This window comes from Artemia franciscana, chromosome 11, assembly GCF_032884065.1.
Source record: "Artemia franciscana chromosome 11, ASM3288406v1, whole genome shotgun sequence".
Classification (NCBI taxonomy): Eukaryota; Metazoa; Arthropoda; class Branchiopoda; order Anostraca; family Artemiidae; genus Artemia; species Artemia franciscana.
The window spans coordinates 47270924-47290701 of NC_088873.1; the positions used below are offsets into that span (position 1 = coordinate 47270924).

General features: G+C 36.2%; 1 protein-coding gene across 1 annotated transcript in view; it reads left to right on the forward strand.

Annotated features, from left to right (window-relative positions):
• The window catches only part of LOC136033310 (chondroitin sulfate proteoglycan 4-like), a gene marked incomplete in the record, with an annotated part of 437436 nt that overhangs the window by 317974 nt on the left and 99684 nt on the right, over window positions 1-19778 (forward strand). Inside the window, 1 exon segment of the mRNA XM_065714084.1 lies at window positions 6501-6751. Within this exon segment, the coding sequence (XP_065570156.1) occupies window positions 6501-6751 (251 nt within the window).

Genomic DNA, 19778 nt, shown 5'->3' on the forward strand with positions numbered 1-19778 from the left:
GGGACACCCGGACACAAATCACGACCGGGAATATAAATGACGACCGGGACGCAGGGACACAACTACAACGGGGACGCCGGGGGCACAGGCGGGATATATAATTGACGACTGAGACACAGGGATTGTTTGAATAGAAATTACAGATCGGGACACCGGGACACAAATGACGACCGGGACAATGGGACACAGGGAATATAAATGACGACCGGGACACTCAAAGAGAAATTACAAACTGGGACACCAGGACACAAATGACGACCGGGACACAGGGAATATAAATGCTATTTATATGCACAGACAATGGGACAGCGAAGAATGTTGTATATTCGCATGTTTTACGTAGTTAAAAATATACATTTATATCTATCTCTATTCACAGGTGGGACACAGGGACACAGCTACAATGGCGCGTAACTAATATGGCGCGTAACGACTTACGTGCGCGGGGGGGCTTGGGGGGGCGCGAAGCGCCCCACCAACTAGGTGTTGGGGTGGTGCGAAGCGCAACCCCAACAGCTAGTATATCTATAAAAATAAGTTGTCTCTGTGTGTGTGTGTGTCGAGTGACGTCATGTTTGTTTGTCGACTGACGTCATTATAAGGATTGAGCTGTATGCGTCATGAAGTTGTTTGTCGACTGACGTCATGTTTGTCAACTGATGAAATTACATACCGGGACACCGGGACACAAATGACGACCGGGACACAGGGAATATAAATGACGACCGGGAACCTCAAAGAGAAATTACAGACTGGGACACCCGGGCACAAATCACGACCGGGACACAGGGAATATAAATGATGACCGGGACATAGGAACACAACTACAACGGGGACGCCGGGGGCACAGGCGGCATATATAAATGACGACTGGGACACAGGGATTGTTCGAATAGAAATTACAGACCGGGACACAAATGACGACCGGGACACCGGGACACAGGGAATATAAATGACGACCGGGACACTGTTTTTCCCATGGACAATTATATGTTTCATGTGTCCCGGTATGTAATTTCATCAGTTGACAAACATGACCTCAGTCGACAAATAACTTCATGACGCATACAGCTCAATCCTTATAATGACTTCAGTCGACAAACATGACATCAGTCGACACACAAACATGACGTCACTCGACACTAACACACAGACAACTTATTTTTATATATATACTAGCTGTTGGGGTGGCGCTTCGCACCGCTCGGTATGCGGCAGGCATCTATATATGGATTCTCACTGTCGTTTGTCTTGTCTTGTTTTCTTTTCTCCTAGTATTTAGTAAGCGTTATCAGTCAACTTTTTCAATTTAATACAAGGTTTGATGATGGCAGACTAGGTTAGTTTAGATTAGGTTTGGCTAGACGAGGTTAGGCTGGTTTATAATGTTTGTTTTTCCTCTTAGATCTAAATGTTGTTTTTTTTTTCTCATAGCGTTTTAGAACAAATCTAGAAAAAAGTTGGTGGAATAGATTAGAATTTAATTTCATCAGATTTACATTCTAAGAGGCTTATATATGACTTGACGAAAAATCGGTAGCTTCTGTTTTCAAGGAAATATTCCTTGAAGGAAATTGCCAACTACTAATCTCTTTAGAATTCAATCTTGTAGATTCATGAATATTCATTTTCTTCAGTAGACTATTTGAAACATCGTAATGAATCTAGAATTCAGCTATAAGTCAGCATAAGTCTTTTAACGACCTTCCTTTCCTATCTGAACTCATTTCCTGCTATTTTATCTTCTCAGAAAGGGTCAGAAGATATTGAACATCAAGATAAATCAAATATTAAGGATTAATATTCTAAAACGAGTCCCTTTTGCTTTCCCGACTGCAGCTTATTAATAGTATATATATAAGACTAATATTAACTTATTCAATACATGTAAGCATATTTGCAAGGCTCTAGTTTATTAAAGAAAACTGAAAATGGCAGATACCAGATACAACACTTTAGCGTTGCCTATAGTAGAAGCACATCCAATGTATTTTTTTTCCTGGACCACTTCTTGTGGAATGAATGGCCTTAGAGACTTTAGAGGGGCCTCATTGAATTAGAAAATGGAAAGTTTTTGATTGCTCGGAATTTTTCAGTGACTTTTGCATTGGTCACAAGGAAACATAAGTTAGTGTTAGGAAGTCTGAAAATAGGCCAAAAATATTTGTCCTTGAACGCTTTGAAACTAGCAGTCGTAAGTCCTAGGGCTAAGAGGAACCCAATATGCGAAAAATTATTTGGGGATAAGGAACCTAAAAAGGCCAAAGAACCTTGCTCAGTTGGTACTAAACGCACATTCTTAAGTCCTTAGGATAAAAGAACCAGATTGCAAAAGATAGAATAGGCCCTGGCACAGGGCCACTTGCAAAGGAAAAAATATTAAAATACTAGAAAAACTTTAGTTTGAGGGCATGGACACACGAAATTGGGGTCCAAAAAGGAACCAAACCTTGTTTTAATAGAAATATGGGTCCCTCAAATTTTTGAACCTGAAAATAGTCCAAGAAACTGTTTTTTTTTTCTTTTTGATGGGCCTGAAATTTTCAAGAATCGTTGCCTGGTATAATGCTATTAAAAGTTTTTGGGAGAGAAATGGTTTTTAGGGGCAACAAAACTGGACAAAAACTTCAGAATTAATATAGATACATCCTTGAAAGTATAAAAATCATTCAGTGAACCCAAACCAGGGTAGGCTACTAGTAGCTTTTCAATTGTTTTCGGTTGTGAGGGTTTCTAAATATTATTTACAAAAATATATACTACTAATAGTAATAATTTACACTGATAATATTGAAACGGAAAAAATTGGAAAGGGCATAAGCGATACAGACTGGAGTGGAATAACTATACCAGTATCAGTCAAACAGTTCGTGGTAACGAACTGTAAATAAGGAATGACCTGGCTCAATAGTAACCAAAACTCTAAAAAACTGAATTTTGATATCAATAGCTACACCAAAAGAGTCGCATTTTAATGCTGATTTTAAATATATAAGTTTCATCAAGTTTAGTCTTACCCATCAAAAGTTACGAGCCTGAGAAAATTTGCCTTATTTAAGAAAATAGGGGGAAACACCCCCCAAAAGTCATACAATATTAACGAAAATCACACCATCATATTCAGCGTATCAGAGAACCCTACTGTCAAAGTTCCAAGCTCCTATCTACAAAAATAAGGAATTTTGTATTTTTTGCCAGAAGACAAATCACGGGTGCGTGTTTATTTGTTTGTTTTTGTTTTTTTTTTTTTTTTCAGGGGTCATCGTATCGACCAAGTGGTCCTAGAATGTCGCAAGAGGGCTCATTCTAACGGAAATGAAAAGTTCTAGTTCCCTTTTTAAGTGACCAAAAAAATTGGAGGGCATCTAGGCCCCCACCCACGCTCATTTTTTCCCAATGTCAATGGATCAAAATTTTGAGATAGCCGTTTTGTTCAGCATAGTCGAAAACCATAATAACTATGTATTTGGGGATGATTTACTCCCCCAAAATCCCTGGGGGAGGGGCTGCAAGTTACAAACTTTGACCAGTGTTTACATATAGTAATGGTTATTGGGAAGTGTACAGACGTTATCAGGGGGATTTTATTTTGTTTGGGGGTTTGGGGCTGAGGGGAGCGGGCTATGTTGGAGGATCTTTCCTTGGAGGAATCTGTCATGGGGGAAGAAAAATTCAAGGAAAAGGGCGCATGATTTTCTAGCATTACTATAAGAAAACAATGAAAAATAAACATGAAAACGTTTTTTTTTCAAATGAAAGAAAGGAGTAGCATTGAAACTTTAAACGAACAGAGATTAAAACGCATATGAGGGGTTCTAAAAATACTTTAGCGTAAAGAGCGATGTATTTAAGAGGAGATAAATACCTCGCTCTTTATGCTATTAAATAAAAAAAACAAGTTTTTTCAACTGAAAGTAAGGAGTGACATCAAAACTTAAAACGCACAGAAATTACTTCGTATATGAAAGAGGCTGCTTCCTCATCAACGCCCCGCTCTTTACGCTAAAGTTTGACTCTTTCTCTCAATTCTTCTTTCTAAAACAGTAAAAAACTTTAGCGTAAAGAGCGGGGCGTTGATGAGGAAGCAGCCTCTTTCATATACGAAGTAATTTCTGTGCGTTTTAAGTTTTGATGCCACTCCTTACTTTCAGTTGAAAAAACTTGTTTTTTTTATTTAATTTCTGAACGTTTTTGAATCAATGCATGTTTTGATTTTGGCTCTCCGCAGAGGAATGATCAAAACGAAATTTGCATATTTTTTTTTTTGGCTCAATAGCTTTCTCATAATTTTGATCGAATGATTTTGAGAAAAAAAGAGCGGGGGACGAAGCCTAGTTGCCCCCCGATTTTTTGGTTAATTAAAAAGGCAACTAGAACTTTTAATTTTTTACGAATCTTTTTATTGGTAAAAGATTTACGTAACTTATAAATTAGCTTACGTAAAGAACTTTTGTATTCTCATGTTTTTATTACATACATGAGGGGATTCGCCCCATCGTCAGTACCTCGCTCTTTACACTAAAGCTTAAATTCTATCCCAATTCATTAAGAATGACCGCCTGAATCACAAAAGCCGTAGAATAAGTAGTTGAAATTACCGAAAATACTTTAGCGTAAAGAGCGAGGTATTAGAAGGAGGTGAGCCCCTCATATGGGTAATAATTTCTGTTTGTTTTCAGTTTTATTGCTGTTCCTTACTTCCAGCTGAAAAAGCTTTTTCACTTTTATTTTTTAATTGTTTTTTTTTTTAATAATGCTAGTAAATCCTGCTCTCCCTTCATGGAAATTTTCTTCTCCCATTACAAATTCTGGGGGAACAAAAGTTCCCCCAGCATATCCCCCTCTTCTCAACCCCTCCCCCAAACCAAAAAAATCCTCCTGAAAACGCCTGTATACTTCCCAATAACCATTACTATATGTAAGCACAGGTCAAAGTTTGTAACTTGTTGCCCCTCCCACGGGGACTGTGGAGGAGTAAGTCGTCCCCAAAGACATAGTTATAAGGTTTTTCGACTACGCTGAATAAAATGGCTATCTCAGAATTTTGATCCGTTGACTTTGGGAAAATAATTAGCGTGGGAGGGGGCCTAGGTGCCCTCCAATTTTTTTGGTCACTTAAAAAGGGCACTAGAACTTTTCATTTCCGTTAGAATGAGCCCTCTTGCAACATTCTTGGACAACTGGGTCGATACGATCACCCCTGGGGAAAAAAAACAAAAAAACAAAAAAACAAAAAAACAAATAAACACGCATCCGTGATCTGCCTTCTGGCAAAAAATGCAAAATTCCACATTTTTGTAGATAGGAGCTCGAAACTTCTACAGTAGGGTTATCTGATACCCTGAATCTGATGGTGTGATTTTCGTTAAGATTCTATGACTTTTAGGGGGCGTTTCCCCCTATTTTCTAAAATAACGCAAATTTTCTCAGGCTCGTAACTTTTGATGGGTAAGACTAAACTTGATGAAACTTATATATTTAAAACCAGCATTAAAATGCGATTCTTTTGATGTAGCTATTGGTATCAAAATTCCATTTTTTAGAGTTTTGGTTACTATTGAGCCGGGTCGCTCCTTACTACAGTTCGTTACCACGAACTGTTTGAAAGTATTTTTAGTAATTTCAACTATTTATTCTACGGCCTTTCTGATTCAGGGGTCATTCTTAAAGAATTGGGACAAAACTTAAGATTTAGTGTAAAGAGCGAGGTATTAACGAGGATACAAACCCCCTTGTATACATAATAAAAATATAAGATTATGAAAGTTTGTTACGCAAGTTGCTAATTTATAAGTTACGTATAATTTTTAATAATAAAAACGTTCGTTAAAAATTAAAAGTTCTAGTTGCCTTTTTAAGCAACCGAAAAATTTTAGGGCAACTAGGCCTCCTTCTACACCCCTTATTTCTCAAAGTCGTCTGATCAAAACTAAGAGAAAGCCATTTAGCCAAAAAAAGAATTAATATACAAATTTCATTTTAATAATTTATGTGCGGAGAGCCAAAACCAAACATGCATTAATTCAAAAACGTTCAGAAATTAAATAGAAAAAATTAATTTTTTTAGCTGAAAGTAAGAAGCGACATTAAAACTTAAAACGAACAGAAATTACTCCGTATATAAAATGGTTTGTCCCCTCCGCAATCCCTCGCTCTTTACGCTAAAGTTTGATTCTTTGTCACAATTCTACTTTTTAAAGCAATTAAAAACTTGACTCTTTGCCACAATTCTGCTTTTTAAAACAATTAAAAGCTTTAGCGTAAAGAGCGAGGCATTGCGGAGGGGACAAACCATTTTATATACGGAGTAATTTCTGTTCGTTTTAAGTTTTAATGTCGCTCCTTACTTTCAGCTTAAAAAATTAGTTTTTTTTTATTTAATTGCCATAAGATATAAGCGCATTTTCAGTTTTTCTCCAAGGGATTTAAAACTAAAGCTTAGATCAGAGTTGAGTATCAGAGAAATTCCTTATAATTCATATCTCTGTCCCTTTTTTCAGGCCGGACTTTAGGGTTCCATGATGCCAAAGTTACTCAAAATCTTGCTCCAGATTGCGTCTGGGAATACCCCTGCATATCTGACCCCTGTGTCAGCAGTGCAAGTTGTGTGCAAGAGGGAACTCACAACTTCCAGTGCATATGTGACTCTCCACCATGTGTTAAAACGGATTTTGCGAGCAACACTTTCCGCGTTTACATAAAGCAGAGCGGAATGCCTGATTTGGAGATTCTAAATTTATCACCCCTACAGGTAAATTTCTATAACAGATTATTCTTTTTGAACATACTATATACCGTATAGTAAGTGTAGATTTAGCGTAACTAGTGTAACTTAACCTGTAAAGAGCAGACTAGTTTCTGATTTAGTTTGTTTCTACCTCGATAACGCAACAGACGATACATAACCTAGATGCTGCAATAATTATGCAACTCTGCTTCAACAGGACAGCGCAGTGCAGCATTGCACTGGTTCAACAGGACAGTGCAGCACTTTCCAAGCTGAATGTAACTAGAATTTTTAAAATGCTAGACAAATCTATCTCGGTATCGATATATAACAAATTATAACCTAAACAAGTGAGTGGTTTCTGCCGTAGTTTAATTCCCCTTCGATAGCGGAGCTAGAAGTGGCTGCAGCCTAATTTTGTGCCAGAATGTAGAACCGTCTTAACCGAATTTAGCTGCTTTCTCGTAAGCTAGAACAGATCTTAGTCATTATTACTGGATGTCATGTTGTCCAAATTACAAATCGAACGTAACTAGCTTTTTCACGGAGCAACCACCAGTTTACAGTCTAGGCACTGCAGTACTTGTGTCAACTTCAGCAATTGAAAGTATTTCTGTCTAAGCCATTGGCAACTATTTTCTTGTTTATTTTTTTTTGCCTTATAGAGCATCCTCGTAGAAGATAGCTATCACATTCTTCTTTGAATTATTATAAAGACCCTTTCATATAATCTTATCACTGGATTCGAATTTTGGGCTTTGTGGCGGGTTGCTGCAGCTGAGATCAAACTCTTTTCTCGCATTACCGAGAAAAGATTAGTACCGTTGTGTGACTATGGGACTGAATGTTATATTAATGTCTCTAGAAGCTGTAATATATTTCATTAGCAAAACAGACTTTTGCAAGAACCTGCAAGAGCCTATACTGCAATAGATAGACGAAGTGATTATTAGCAAAGACATCTAAAACCATGATTGTGCTGTGCTGCACATTTATTCACTGCTCCCTCCCTTGGCTTCTCTTTTTTAAGAGTTTAAATTACTATTTTCAGTTACACAAAAATAGCACCAGACTCTTAGACCTCCTATCTTCACCAATGTTTCAAAATTGCAACACATGTATTTTGCAGTCACTTCAAAATAATCATCTCAACAAACCAGCAGAAATTTTTTTGGCCGCTGTGTCAACCATGGCTAGTTTAAAGGAAATGCAAGTTGTTTATTCCTTGTTATATTGCAGGACTCAACTATCAGTAATGGCAATTAGATATTTGTCATATGTACGTTCCAAGACAACAAATAAAAAAAAATATATGCAATTTACTTTACTATAAGTGGTAAACTGACTACAATTTTAACTTCTCTAGTTGATTAACTTCTCTCATTTTTTCATTTCTCTTTTTCTTCTTTTTCTTTTCTTTTCTCATTAACTTCTTTTATCAATTTCAACTTCTCTAATTGATGATCGTGAATAATAATTGAGCCCTGTTGTTGGGTCAACATGCAATGCCGAAACAGCAGAATAATCTTCAAAAAATCCTCCAGATGTTGCCTTTTGTTTTGAATGGAGTACTAAACTTACATAAATGCATGTTTATAGACGCAAAATTTGTCTAAAATTTGATTTCAGCAATGTTTAACGATCAGACAATCATATTTTGTCAGATTAGTAAGACTTCAATTTATCAATTTATAAATCTATAAATGTTAACTTGTAGATAACTTGACCTGCTTCAAAAACGTAAAAAAGTGAACTGATTTAAAATTTGGACTCATTCTTGAAGGAGTCGAGCATCGGTGCATCTGGACATCGCTTAATGAAAATTATGGAGCAACAAATGAGTGCAAGACTTGCAAATGTGTGGATAAAAATAACGCTAGCGTTACTGCAGCACATTATATTTGGTGTTGACGTTCAACCGAAAATAGAAGACGTTGGTGAGAAGAGTAACACTTAACTGTTATTCCCAAAAGGTTGCTGCACTGTTGAAGCCGTCCTTTGAAGATCTTTGGTCAAAAGAGTCGAAGAAGTGGTCACGGAGGGGCAACATTATTGTCTAATTTTATCAATGCAATAGGAACACCTTAGTCTAACTAAGAAAAGTGCAACACATGAAATAAAAGCTTGCAAACAGCTTGTGCTGTGAAGATTCATGGTAGCAATAGTGCAGCACTTGAAAGACAAAATTGAAAACACAATGCCCCAAGAAAACAAGAGCTAAGAGCTCATTTGGCACTTCTGACGAGGTGGGAAGAGCCAAGAGCCAAAAGCTCATGTGGTATGAGCTCTAGCGAAATTCTAAGAATCAATAGATTGATTAAAAAGAAAAATCAGAGGCTTAATGTCGGTAGGGATTTAAAAAAAGAGCTCTGAGACACATGGTCCTTCTAAATATTAAAATTCATTAAGATTCGATGAACCACTCGTAAGTTAAAAATACCACATTTTTTCTAATTTTTCCTCTCCTTTCAACCCCCCCTCCCAGACTGCCGAATCAGATAAAACAACTTTCTCAAGTAAATTTGTGCAGGTCCCTGACACGCCTACCAATTTTCATCGTCCTAGCACATCCAGAAGCACCAAACTTTCAAAAGCACTGGAACCACCACCTCCAAACTCCCCCAAAGAGAGTGAATCCATTCCGGTTACGTCAATAATGTAACTACGACATTTGCTTATACTAACCACCAAGTTTCATCCCGATCTCTCCACTCTAAGCGTTTTCCAAGATTTCTGGTTTCCCCATCCAACTCCCCCCAATGTCACCAGATAAGGTCAGATTTAAAATGAGAGCTCTGAGACATGAGTTCCTTCTAAATATGAAATTTCATTAAGATCTAGTCAGCCGTTCTAAATTTGAACATACTTCAATTTTTCTAATTTTTTCAAATTAACACCACCACCCCAAACTCCCCCAAAGAGAGCGGATCCGTTCCAATTATGTCAAAAACGTATCTAGAACTTGTGCTTATTCTTCCCATCAAGTTTCATCCCGATCTCTCCACTCTAAGTGTTTTCCAAGTTTTCTGGTTTCCAAGATTTCTGTTTCCCCCCTCTAGCCTTCTATAACCCTGAATCCAATTCGAAATGAAAATGGAGCATCTGAAACACAAGACCTTTCTATATATCAAGTTTCATTAAGATCCGATCACCCCTTCGCAAGATAAAGAAGCCTCAATTTTAACGTTTTTCAAGATTTCCAGTTTCCCCCCTCCAACTCCTCCCAATGTCAGCGGATCTGGTTGTGATTTAAACTAAGAGCTCAGAACCACAAGATCCTTCTAAATATCAAATTTGTATTAAGACCTGATCACCCGTTCGTAAGTTACAAATGTCTCATATTTTCTAATTTTTCTCAGTTACTCCTGTCAGCTCCCCCAAAGAGATCGGATCCGTTCCAGTTATGTCAATCACGTATTTAGGATTGGTGTTTATTTTTCCCACCAATTGTCATCCCGTTCTCTCCACTCTAAGCCATTTCCAAGATTTTCGGTCCCCCAAACTTCCCCTAATGACACTGGATCCGGTCGCGATTCAAAATAAGAGATCTGAGTTACAAGGTTCTTCTAAATATGAAATTTCATTAAGATCCGATCACTCCTTCGTAAGTTAAGAATACCTCTTTTTTCTAGTTTTTCAGAATTAACCCTCCCCCCAAGTCCCCTAAAGAGAGCAGATCCGTTCCGGTTATGTCAATCACGTATCCATGACTTTTGCTTATTTCCCCCCCCCAAGTTTCATCCCGATCCCTCCACTCCGTTTTCTGAGATTTTAGGTTCCCCCCAACATCCCCAATGTCATCAGATCCGGTCGGGATTTAACACAAGAGCTTTGAGACACCACATCCTTCTAAATATCAAATTTCACTAAGATCTGATGACCCGTTCGTAAGTTAAAAATACTTCATTTTTTGAAATTTTCCTGAATTAACCGTTCTCCACTCCCCCCTCCCAGATGGTCGAATCTTGGAAACGGCTGTTTCTAATTTAGTTTGGTCTGGTTCCTGATACGCCTGCCAAATTTCATCGTCCTAGCTTATCTGGAAGTGCCTAAACTAGCAAAACCAGGACAGACTGACAGAACGACCGACCGACAGAATCTGCGATTGCTATATGTCACTTGGTTAATACCAAGTGCCATAAGAAATATGAAGAGGCTGGAAAGCCGAATTCTAAGGCCAGAGACCAGCGAGAGTAGAAACCATAAATAGGGAATAAATAAAAATATTAATTTTAATATTGGACTGTCCAGTTATAGCACCTATCCCAAAATAAATCTTGATTTTTTTTTTTAATATTCTATTTCATCTACGAACTTCACTGTTTCAGTACAGTATTTCTAATTCAGTGCTCCTAATTCATTTTTGAAGTTTATTTGGCTTTGTGTTTCCACCACCCTTCTTATCGAAACTCCTGGGAATCTCATTTGCAGAAAGTTTGTTAATTCAAGTGTCAATCTCTTTGGAGTATATAAAGCCTTTTCCCTCCGTAAAACGCGACAATGCAAAGCTTTTGCGGAAGGAAGAGAGACTTAGTGACAGAAGTGAGTCCAATCAGCAAATGTAAATACAACAGCGCAGTGAGTGTTCTGAGAGTTCTCATAGTCTCACACAAATAGCGGACAATTGTATAGACGGAATGGATATAAGGAGTATTATCATCAAATCAAGATTTGGCCAAAGGACCCTTGGGACCGCAATTGTAGGGTAGTAAAGTAGTTTATTCAAAACATAGATGATTCAAAACCCAGATAAGGGGTCTTTCTTCGCCACAGTATAAGGATCTCTATGAATGTATTCATATTTTCATTCCCATGTAATAGGAAATATATCCAATCCCGAAATATAAATAAAGCTTTAAAATTTAAATGAAAAACAGATATAAATAAACACAACCTCATATACTACTACTACTACTAATAATAACTCACTGCAGCACCAAGCCGACTGAGGCCAACACAGCTACGCACGCTCCTCCTCGAACCTAATCTATTTAGATTAAATTAACCTTGCACTTGATGCCCATTTAATTGGACAATCTTTCTTGGCTTTTTCTACAATTGGCCATGACTTGACTTTTCCCACAACTCTTCCCTTTTCGTATGGTTTCATTAAAATAATATTTCAGCAAGATGTAGCATACCTACCTTTCTAGGAACATCTGTGTGTTTCATCTAGAGGTGTTTTTATGCAGGATTTTGGCGTATAATGTGTTGTGTCGTAACCATGTCGCAACTGCAAGCGCATTTATTCAACCTTTCGGACGCTTCGTTTGAAATGTGTTGTTTAAAATTGAGCCCTGTTTTATGTAGCATTAGAAGAGGTACTAAGTGGCACACGGGACATTGAAGGGACACCCAATTGGCTTAGGCCTTTAAATAGAACACTAGAAATTTTTGTTTCCGATTCAATGAGCCATATTTCAAGCTTTTACGACCATCCACTCTGTACAATGAGGCTGGAAATAACATATTACTGTAGATACGCTTTTCAGCAGATGAACGCTAATCCCCTGACTACGATTAATCTGTCTTTTTATGTTGTTGTGATTAATGGATTCACTAAAAGCAACTTTCTTAACAGCATATGTTCTAATTACCTAATAATAATCACATGTATGAGTGATGTTTTTTAAGTAAAGTTTATTTGAAGATAAGTACCCAACGAAAAATTATTTCAAAAAAGTAAATTCATTTTCAGAAAGAACATACTTTACTACACTTAACAGCACACTTGCCAGGTTTCTTCAAACACTTACCGTACCTCTCAACTGATTTAAAGTAACCTCTTCATAAAAACTTGCCACCTGCTCTGATGATCACACTTCACTGCCGTTTTCACATCGTCGTCATGACTGTAGCGGTTGCCACTGAGGTGTTGCTTGAGGTAGAGAAACAGATGGTAGTCACTTGGCACTAGATGAGGACTATTGGATGGGTGGTGTAAAACTTATCAGCCAAAACTGTCTAATGCACCGTGGGTCTGATCTGCATTATGAGGTCTTTCATTGTAATGAAGAGGGCAATTCTCTTTGTCAGCATGCCAAGTTTTTTTTGAATCGGTACGTAGAGCTTTCTTAGAGTTTGGCAGCATGCTTCTGCATTGGTAGTGGTTCCTTGTCACATAAAGTTAACCAATAAAACACCATGCGTATTCAAAAACACCGACGCCGGGATTTAGCGCTGGGAAAGAGGCTTTCAAATTTATAGAGTGTGTGTATGTTTTCATTTCATATTCAGCTGCCTCGATTTGAGCGTGATATGCAAAAGCCATGTTTTGTCTCCAGTTCAACCGGTTGCCATCTCAGTGGCAATGATGACAACGACGTAAAAACGGCAGTGAACTTTTGGTTATCGGAGCAGGCTGGCAAGTTTTCATGAAGAGGCTACCCTAAAATTAGTTAAGAGGCATGGTAAGAGTTGGAAAAACTTGGTAACTTTGCCAAAAAATAGAGCTAAATAAACTATGCCTAAATAAGTATTTACTTTCTGAAAATAAATTCACTTTTTTTAATTAATCTGTCGTCGTGTACTTATCTTCAAAAGGAACTTATTAAAAAACAAAATATTCCTTGTGTTTTGGAGGATATGAAGCATATTTTAAATATTCATAGTCTTAAGGTCATTTAATATATTCAAGATCATTTTGCGATCCTTAGCATCGGGTGACCGTCTTGAAAACATAATGTGTATTAGTAAATTCTTTTAGCACCAAAAAGAACCCCCAAAGTGTCCGAATCGCTCAGATGATATTTCCTTAAAATTTCAGAAAAAATCAGTTGGGAATCTTGCATGTGTCCGTTGTTCAATATGCTAAGGAGAAGCTAGTCTAAAATAAAGGATAATCTAGTCTTTTACTAACTGTTAAGCAAAGATATGTACTTACAGCATGAATAATGCACTCCCCTGTGTCAGTAAGGTTCTTAATCAAAGCATTTTCTTAGCAAAAACTTCTTAGGGACATCCGTTTCCAGAATTTGCAAAGAAAACTACTCCGTTTAATGTAAAAAATAAAATTCACAATTTTTAATGATGTAAGTTTCATTAAATCTGTACATCTCTTTCTCCAGAACAAAACGAGAGAAGTTAAATGATTTTGACAAGATTCCCAGGAAAGTAGGTGTCACCTTTATTTTTCTGTCGTTTATTCGGATCCTTTATCCAGGCTCTACAAGTTATAGCAAGACTGCCCAATCATTTTCAAATAGTTGGGCAGAGCAAACTAAAGAAGTTTATAATGGACGAAATAGGGCGATCTTTCAAGGTAAATTAAATAAAAAGTTTTTTCACCTGAAAGTAAGGAGCAAAGCAAAAGTTAAAGCGAACAGAAATCACTCCATACACATGGGAAGCTGCCCCTCTTAATTTCTGAAGCGGGAAGTCAGAAATTATAAAAGGAAATCGCCCTCTTCATAGGAAAATTGCCCCGCAAAATTGTCTCGAAAAACTCTCCTAGCTGAACTAAATGGCTATCTCAAAATTTTGTTCGAATTTCTTTGGAGAAATAAGAAGCATGAGAAAGGGCTTGTTACCCTCCAATCTTTTTGGTCACTTAAAAAAAACACTTTTATTTCCGCATGAATGAGACCCTTCCGATTTTGTAGAACCATTGGTTCGATACGATCAACCATGGGAACACGAAAAAATTCCACTTTTTTATATAGGAACTTGAAACCACTACAGTAGCGTATTCTGGTATGTTCAACCTCATGGAGAATCTCATTTTAGGTTATGAAACCTAAAAAAATTATTTTTTAGGTTTGGCATCAGCATAAAAACCAAATCTATTTGATGCAATTATTTTTATCAAAATACCCTATTTTAGGGTTTCAATTACTATTTGGCCGAGTTGTAGCTTACTTACACTTCGTCACAACAAACTGTTTGACCACATCACCTTAAGGTACAAAGGAAGTTAGATTAAATACCTTTATTGTTCCGTGGGCCAACCTTAGATTTACTCAAACTTGGGAACCAAAATTTGTAGCCCTTTTCTTGTGATTGTTACAAAACCATGAATTATTTTTATGAAAGTACAGAATCTTTGTCAGTATTGCAGTGTTTATGTAATAAATAAGCAATAATATAAAAAAAATTATTTACAAGTACAACGCCCCTTTAAACTACTTAGTTTAGTTATCTTAAACAACTTAGTACCATATGCTTTTTACCTGTTTTTCGCCCACATTTTCTTTCACCACTTGTTTCCTTAGCTGTTTTTCACCCACCTTTGTTCTTAAATTGAATAAAAAAAAACAACTTTGTTTTAACTAAAAGTAAGGAGCGACATTAAAACTTAAAACGAACAGAAATTATTTCGTATATGAAAGGGGCTGCTTCCTCATCAACGCCCCGCTCTTTACGCTAAAGTTCGACTCTTAATCTTAACTCTACTTTTTAAAACAGTAAAAAAAACTTTAGCGTAAAGAGCGGGGCGTTGATGAAGAAGTAGCCCTTTTCATATACGAAGTAATTTCTGTTCGTTTTAAGTTTAAATGTCGCTCCTTACTTTCAGGTAAAAAACATGTTTTTTATTTATTTAATTTCTGAATGTTTTTTAATCAATGCATGTTTTGATTTTGGCTCTCCCCAGAGGAATAATTAAAACGAAATTTGTATATTTATTTTTTTTGGAATAATTTGCTTAAGGTTGTACTTTAAAGTCAAAATGATTTTGTGATTAATTTACCTAAGTTCTAAGCGTTCCTTCTTTATAACTGATTGAACTGAAATTTTGATCTCATTAAAGAAGTGGTTTTCAAGATATTATACTTAGCACCCCCTCATATTAAAGGATCCTTAGAGGTGAAAATTAGCTAAATTGTAGTAAAAAACCAATTGCTTTTTCATCTCATATTTGGTATTATAGTACTTTATTTCATACAAAATGATCATTTAGCCAAAGGAATCCGTCAAAAAACAATCTGCTTACTTTATCCAGCCCCCCCCCCTCGTTCCTTGAACCTGCAGATCAAAATTTCTTTTGGAAATAATAATAATCAGTTGGAAGAACATTTAATTCGGCATACAAGACGAAGAAATTTATCTGAAGCCCCCCCCCTTGTTCCATGAAGGAGATAATTGATGCTGGGGTATGGAAATATGCATTTTTGACGTTGGATTCAGATTGGTTATCTTTGATTTGATATCTCTGAGGTCAAATCGTATTTTTTCTCAACTATTTATTACAGTTCCTTACCACAGACTGTTTGATTCCTTACCACGAACGTTTTGAAAAGCACTTTATTAGCCGACTATTTGATGTTGTCTCAAAACCGTGCCATCTAGCGGTACTTAACAAGACAGTAAGGCTAATAGTGAAATCCAAATTAAGGTATTTATCTTACACAATTCTTATTAGTATCGTTTTACCTTTCCTTTATATTGAGCTCTGAATAGAAGAAACCCTTTTGCAAGAGGACAAAATAAGTATATTTGTACACTTATTAAGGTTTGATTTTTATAAACTTATACAATTACTTTTAATCCAGTTGTAGTAAGTTGAAATAAAGTTTTCTTTGAATGTAAAGTAACTTTTTGATATTTTTGGTGATTCTATGGTGCTAGTTCTTCCATTTTCTCAGAGAACCAAGTTAAGGTTTGCCCTTTATTCCAGAAATCTTATATACCTAACGCGACTAAGTGCGTATACCCCTGCAATGCCCTTCTACAATGTGACTTTCATTAGGAAAGTCACAGCTAACTATTCAATGTATACGAAGGAATATTGCGACGCACTGACAACTACTAAAAATGTGTCAAATAAGGGGAGGGGAGTCAACTGGAGGATAGCGGAGTCTAATTCCCCCCTAAATTTTGGAATAAGTACCCTTCTTTGGTGTTTTCATTAGAAAAACCCGAAAAAAAGAACAACAAATGCCCCCCGGCTAGATTTCGAAAAATACCTTTTTTGGTACATTTATTAAAAGAAACGACAAAACCGTCACTGCCCCCTCTTTTATTTTTGTGAGTTGGTGCCACCGGTCAAATGAAAAATTTTCATATATCTAACATAATCTTTATCCTTCAGTTTGAAAATTCCTCTGTTTTTAGTTCATTATGAGTTGTTTTCTTTAAACCCAGAATGAATTTTTTCCCGTCAGCAAGAGGAATTGAAATTCCACCTGGTTGTTTTTACACATTAATTTAATTATGTAAACATTGGTGAATTTTCCACTTTTTCAAACTTCTTGGAAATTTGGCAGCCAAACTTTCCCCAGTTTTTGCTCCGTTTAAGAGGTATTTGGCTTCAACTAGATTGTGACGAAAGACAAATTGCCTTTTTATGATTAATCTAGTCATTTCCTCCATAATCTACTTGTTTTTGATGATCATCAGGGGCAAAAATGCAAAACTTTGAGTTTATGGTTAGCCCTTGCAGAGTTAAAGGGCCATAGCATTTTTAATAGTGCTTCTTTCCTTTTTTCTTTTGTCGTAATCACCTTGTGCTAAATTTCAAGATAGCGTTAAGATATAAAAGCACAAAATAAGATATATTGGGTTAGGAACCTGAGATAAAGAAAGTTTTTTTCTATATAGCTCAATAGCCCGTTTAAGGAGAAGGTGAAGCACAATATAAAAACATATAATATGCAAAATCTTCGTTTTTATATCGTGTTCTATATTCATGACAGGCTTCAATATACAGATAACAACTAGCCTGCTTTGTTTTCAGTGAATACCTTTTGAATATTTTAATAACACTGAGAAGAGAGAAGGCAAAGCCAACTAGTACTTCTTTCCCAAATGTAAAAAGCCATTTCATTGCCGCCTTCTTGCAACTTCTTCTTTTGCAACTGCTTGCAATTATTGCCGCCTGCTTGCAACTTCTAGAAGCGTGTCAGTTGTAAGCAGAGCCGCATCCAGGAGTTTTTTCGGATGGGGAGAGGGAGGGTGCAAAACGATTTTCTTATGTGAGGGTTACAAAAAAACTTTATATTCATTTTTGTTACCTTTTACGAGTAAGAAAACATTTTTTTTTTGGGGGGGGGGATCAAAAACCCCCTAACCCTCCCTGGATACCACCATGGTTGTAAGCTTGTATGATATCAAAAGTAATCTTTATCTTTCAAGTCGTTAATTTCATTCTTTTTAATTCATTAAAAAAGATAGTGAAAATAGAAATTATAATAATAGAAGTAAATCAAACGAAATAGAAAGTAGAATATCAACTTTTTTCGGTTCCAACACCCGCCTCAAACGCCGTTTAGTACCTGTGTCAAAACTTTCTTGAGTAGATGTTTTCTGACTGAATTAAATAAAAGAAAAACAAGTTTTTTTTTAACTGAAAGTAAGGAGCGACATTAAAACTTAAAACGAACAGAAATTACTTCGTATATGAAAGGGGCTGCTTCCTCATCAACGCCCCTCTCTTTACCCTTAAGTTTGACTCTTTCTCTCAACTCTACTTTTTAAAACAGTAAAAAACTTTAGCGTAAAGAGCCGGACGTTGATGAGGAAGCAGCCCTTAAAAAGGGTTGTTTCATTAAAAAGGCCTTTTTGTTCACTTAAAAAGGGCACTAGAACTTTTCATTTCCGTTAGAATTAGCCCTCTTGCAACATTCTAGGACCACTGGGTCAATACGATAACCCCTGGGGGAAAAAAACAACAAAAAACAAACAAACAAATAAACACACATCCGTGATCTGCCTTCTGGCACAAAATACAAAATTCCACATTTTTGTTGATAGGAACTTCAAACTTCTACAATAGAGTTCTCTGATACGCTGAATCTGATGGTGTGATTCTCGTTAAAATTGTCTTAGGGTGTGTTCCCCCTATTTTCTAAAATAAGGCAAATTTTCTGAGGCTCGTAACTTTTGATGGGTGTAACTAAACTTGATGAAACTTATATATTTAAAATCAGCATTAAAATGCGATTCTTCTGATGTAGCTCCATTTTTTAGAGTTTTAGTTACTATTGAGCCGTGTCGCTCCTTACTACAGTTCGTTACCACGAACTGTTTGAAACTAAACAGACTGGCATTTCCGGTCTATTCTCAAATTACTGGACTTGGGTTATTTTATTCCTAAATTCTTGACTTAGTCATATTGTTTTCGAAACTAAGTGAAACCACTAAAATGGAAAAAAAACAAAAAAAATATAATGACATATTTATAAAGCATTTTAACCGTTATGCCTATATTTGAGACCTTCTTTAGTAAAATATAGGTTTTGTTGCGAGTAAAGTTTAATACTTGACTCTGTAACCTTTTCCATTTTCTTAGAATACTGAGTTTGTCTAGTTTCATAAATACTCCCCAGAGGTGTCAGGCAATGAAATTTTTCCAGTGAAATATTCTTTTTCCTGTCTCTCACGGGAAGAAAACATAGACTAGAATGTTTTTTTTCTAAAGAAATCAGGAATTGCATAAGCTTTTATTAAATTGTTAATATGTTGCTATTCAAACTTTTAATGCCTTGAGGCTGGAAATTCATGGAAATCCTTAAAAAAGTAAATAGAAAATTACAAATTCAGATATTTGTTCGCTGCAAGAACGAGTATCAACCAACCGAATTTTTCTTCTTCTATCGTCTCTATAAAGATCTCAAGGAGTTAAAAAAAAAAAAAAAAAAAAAAAAAAAAAAAAAAAAAAAAAAAAAAAAAAAAGGAGTAAAAACACTTCCACTTTTTTAATTCCCATTTTAAAAATTGGGCCGCAATTTTTTAATTTATTTTCTTTTAAGGTGAAGGTTACGGTAGAAGTTCAAAGGATACAACGCCATCCTTTCGCCACCTACTATCCCTTTCTTCCTCCTTCATGAACACTCTACAGGGAAAATTATATGCGTCTGTGCATGTGTTAACATCTGAATGCAAAATCAAGCCCAAAATCAAGCTGGGGACTTTCAAAAGAATCAAAATAAAAGTTGAATTAAAGCTTCTTTTTATTAGTGGTAAAAAAATTAGATTTTTTTTAGAATTACTACACAGTCTTTATTGATTTTCCCTTATTCATCAAAACTGTATCAAGTATATTAAGAATGTTTTTAATATGAAGAATCATGAAGACGTTCATTTTGGAGCAAACTGGTTCTCACTAGGCAAAACA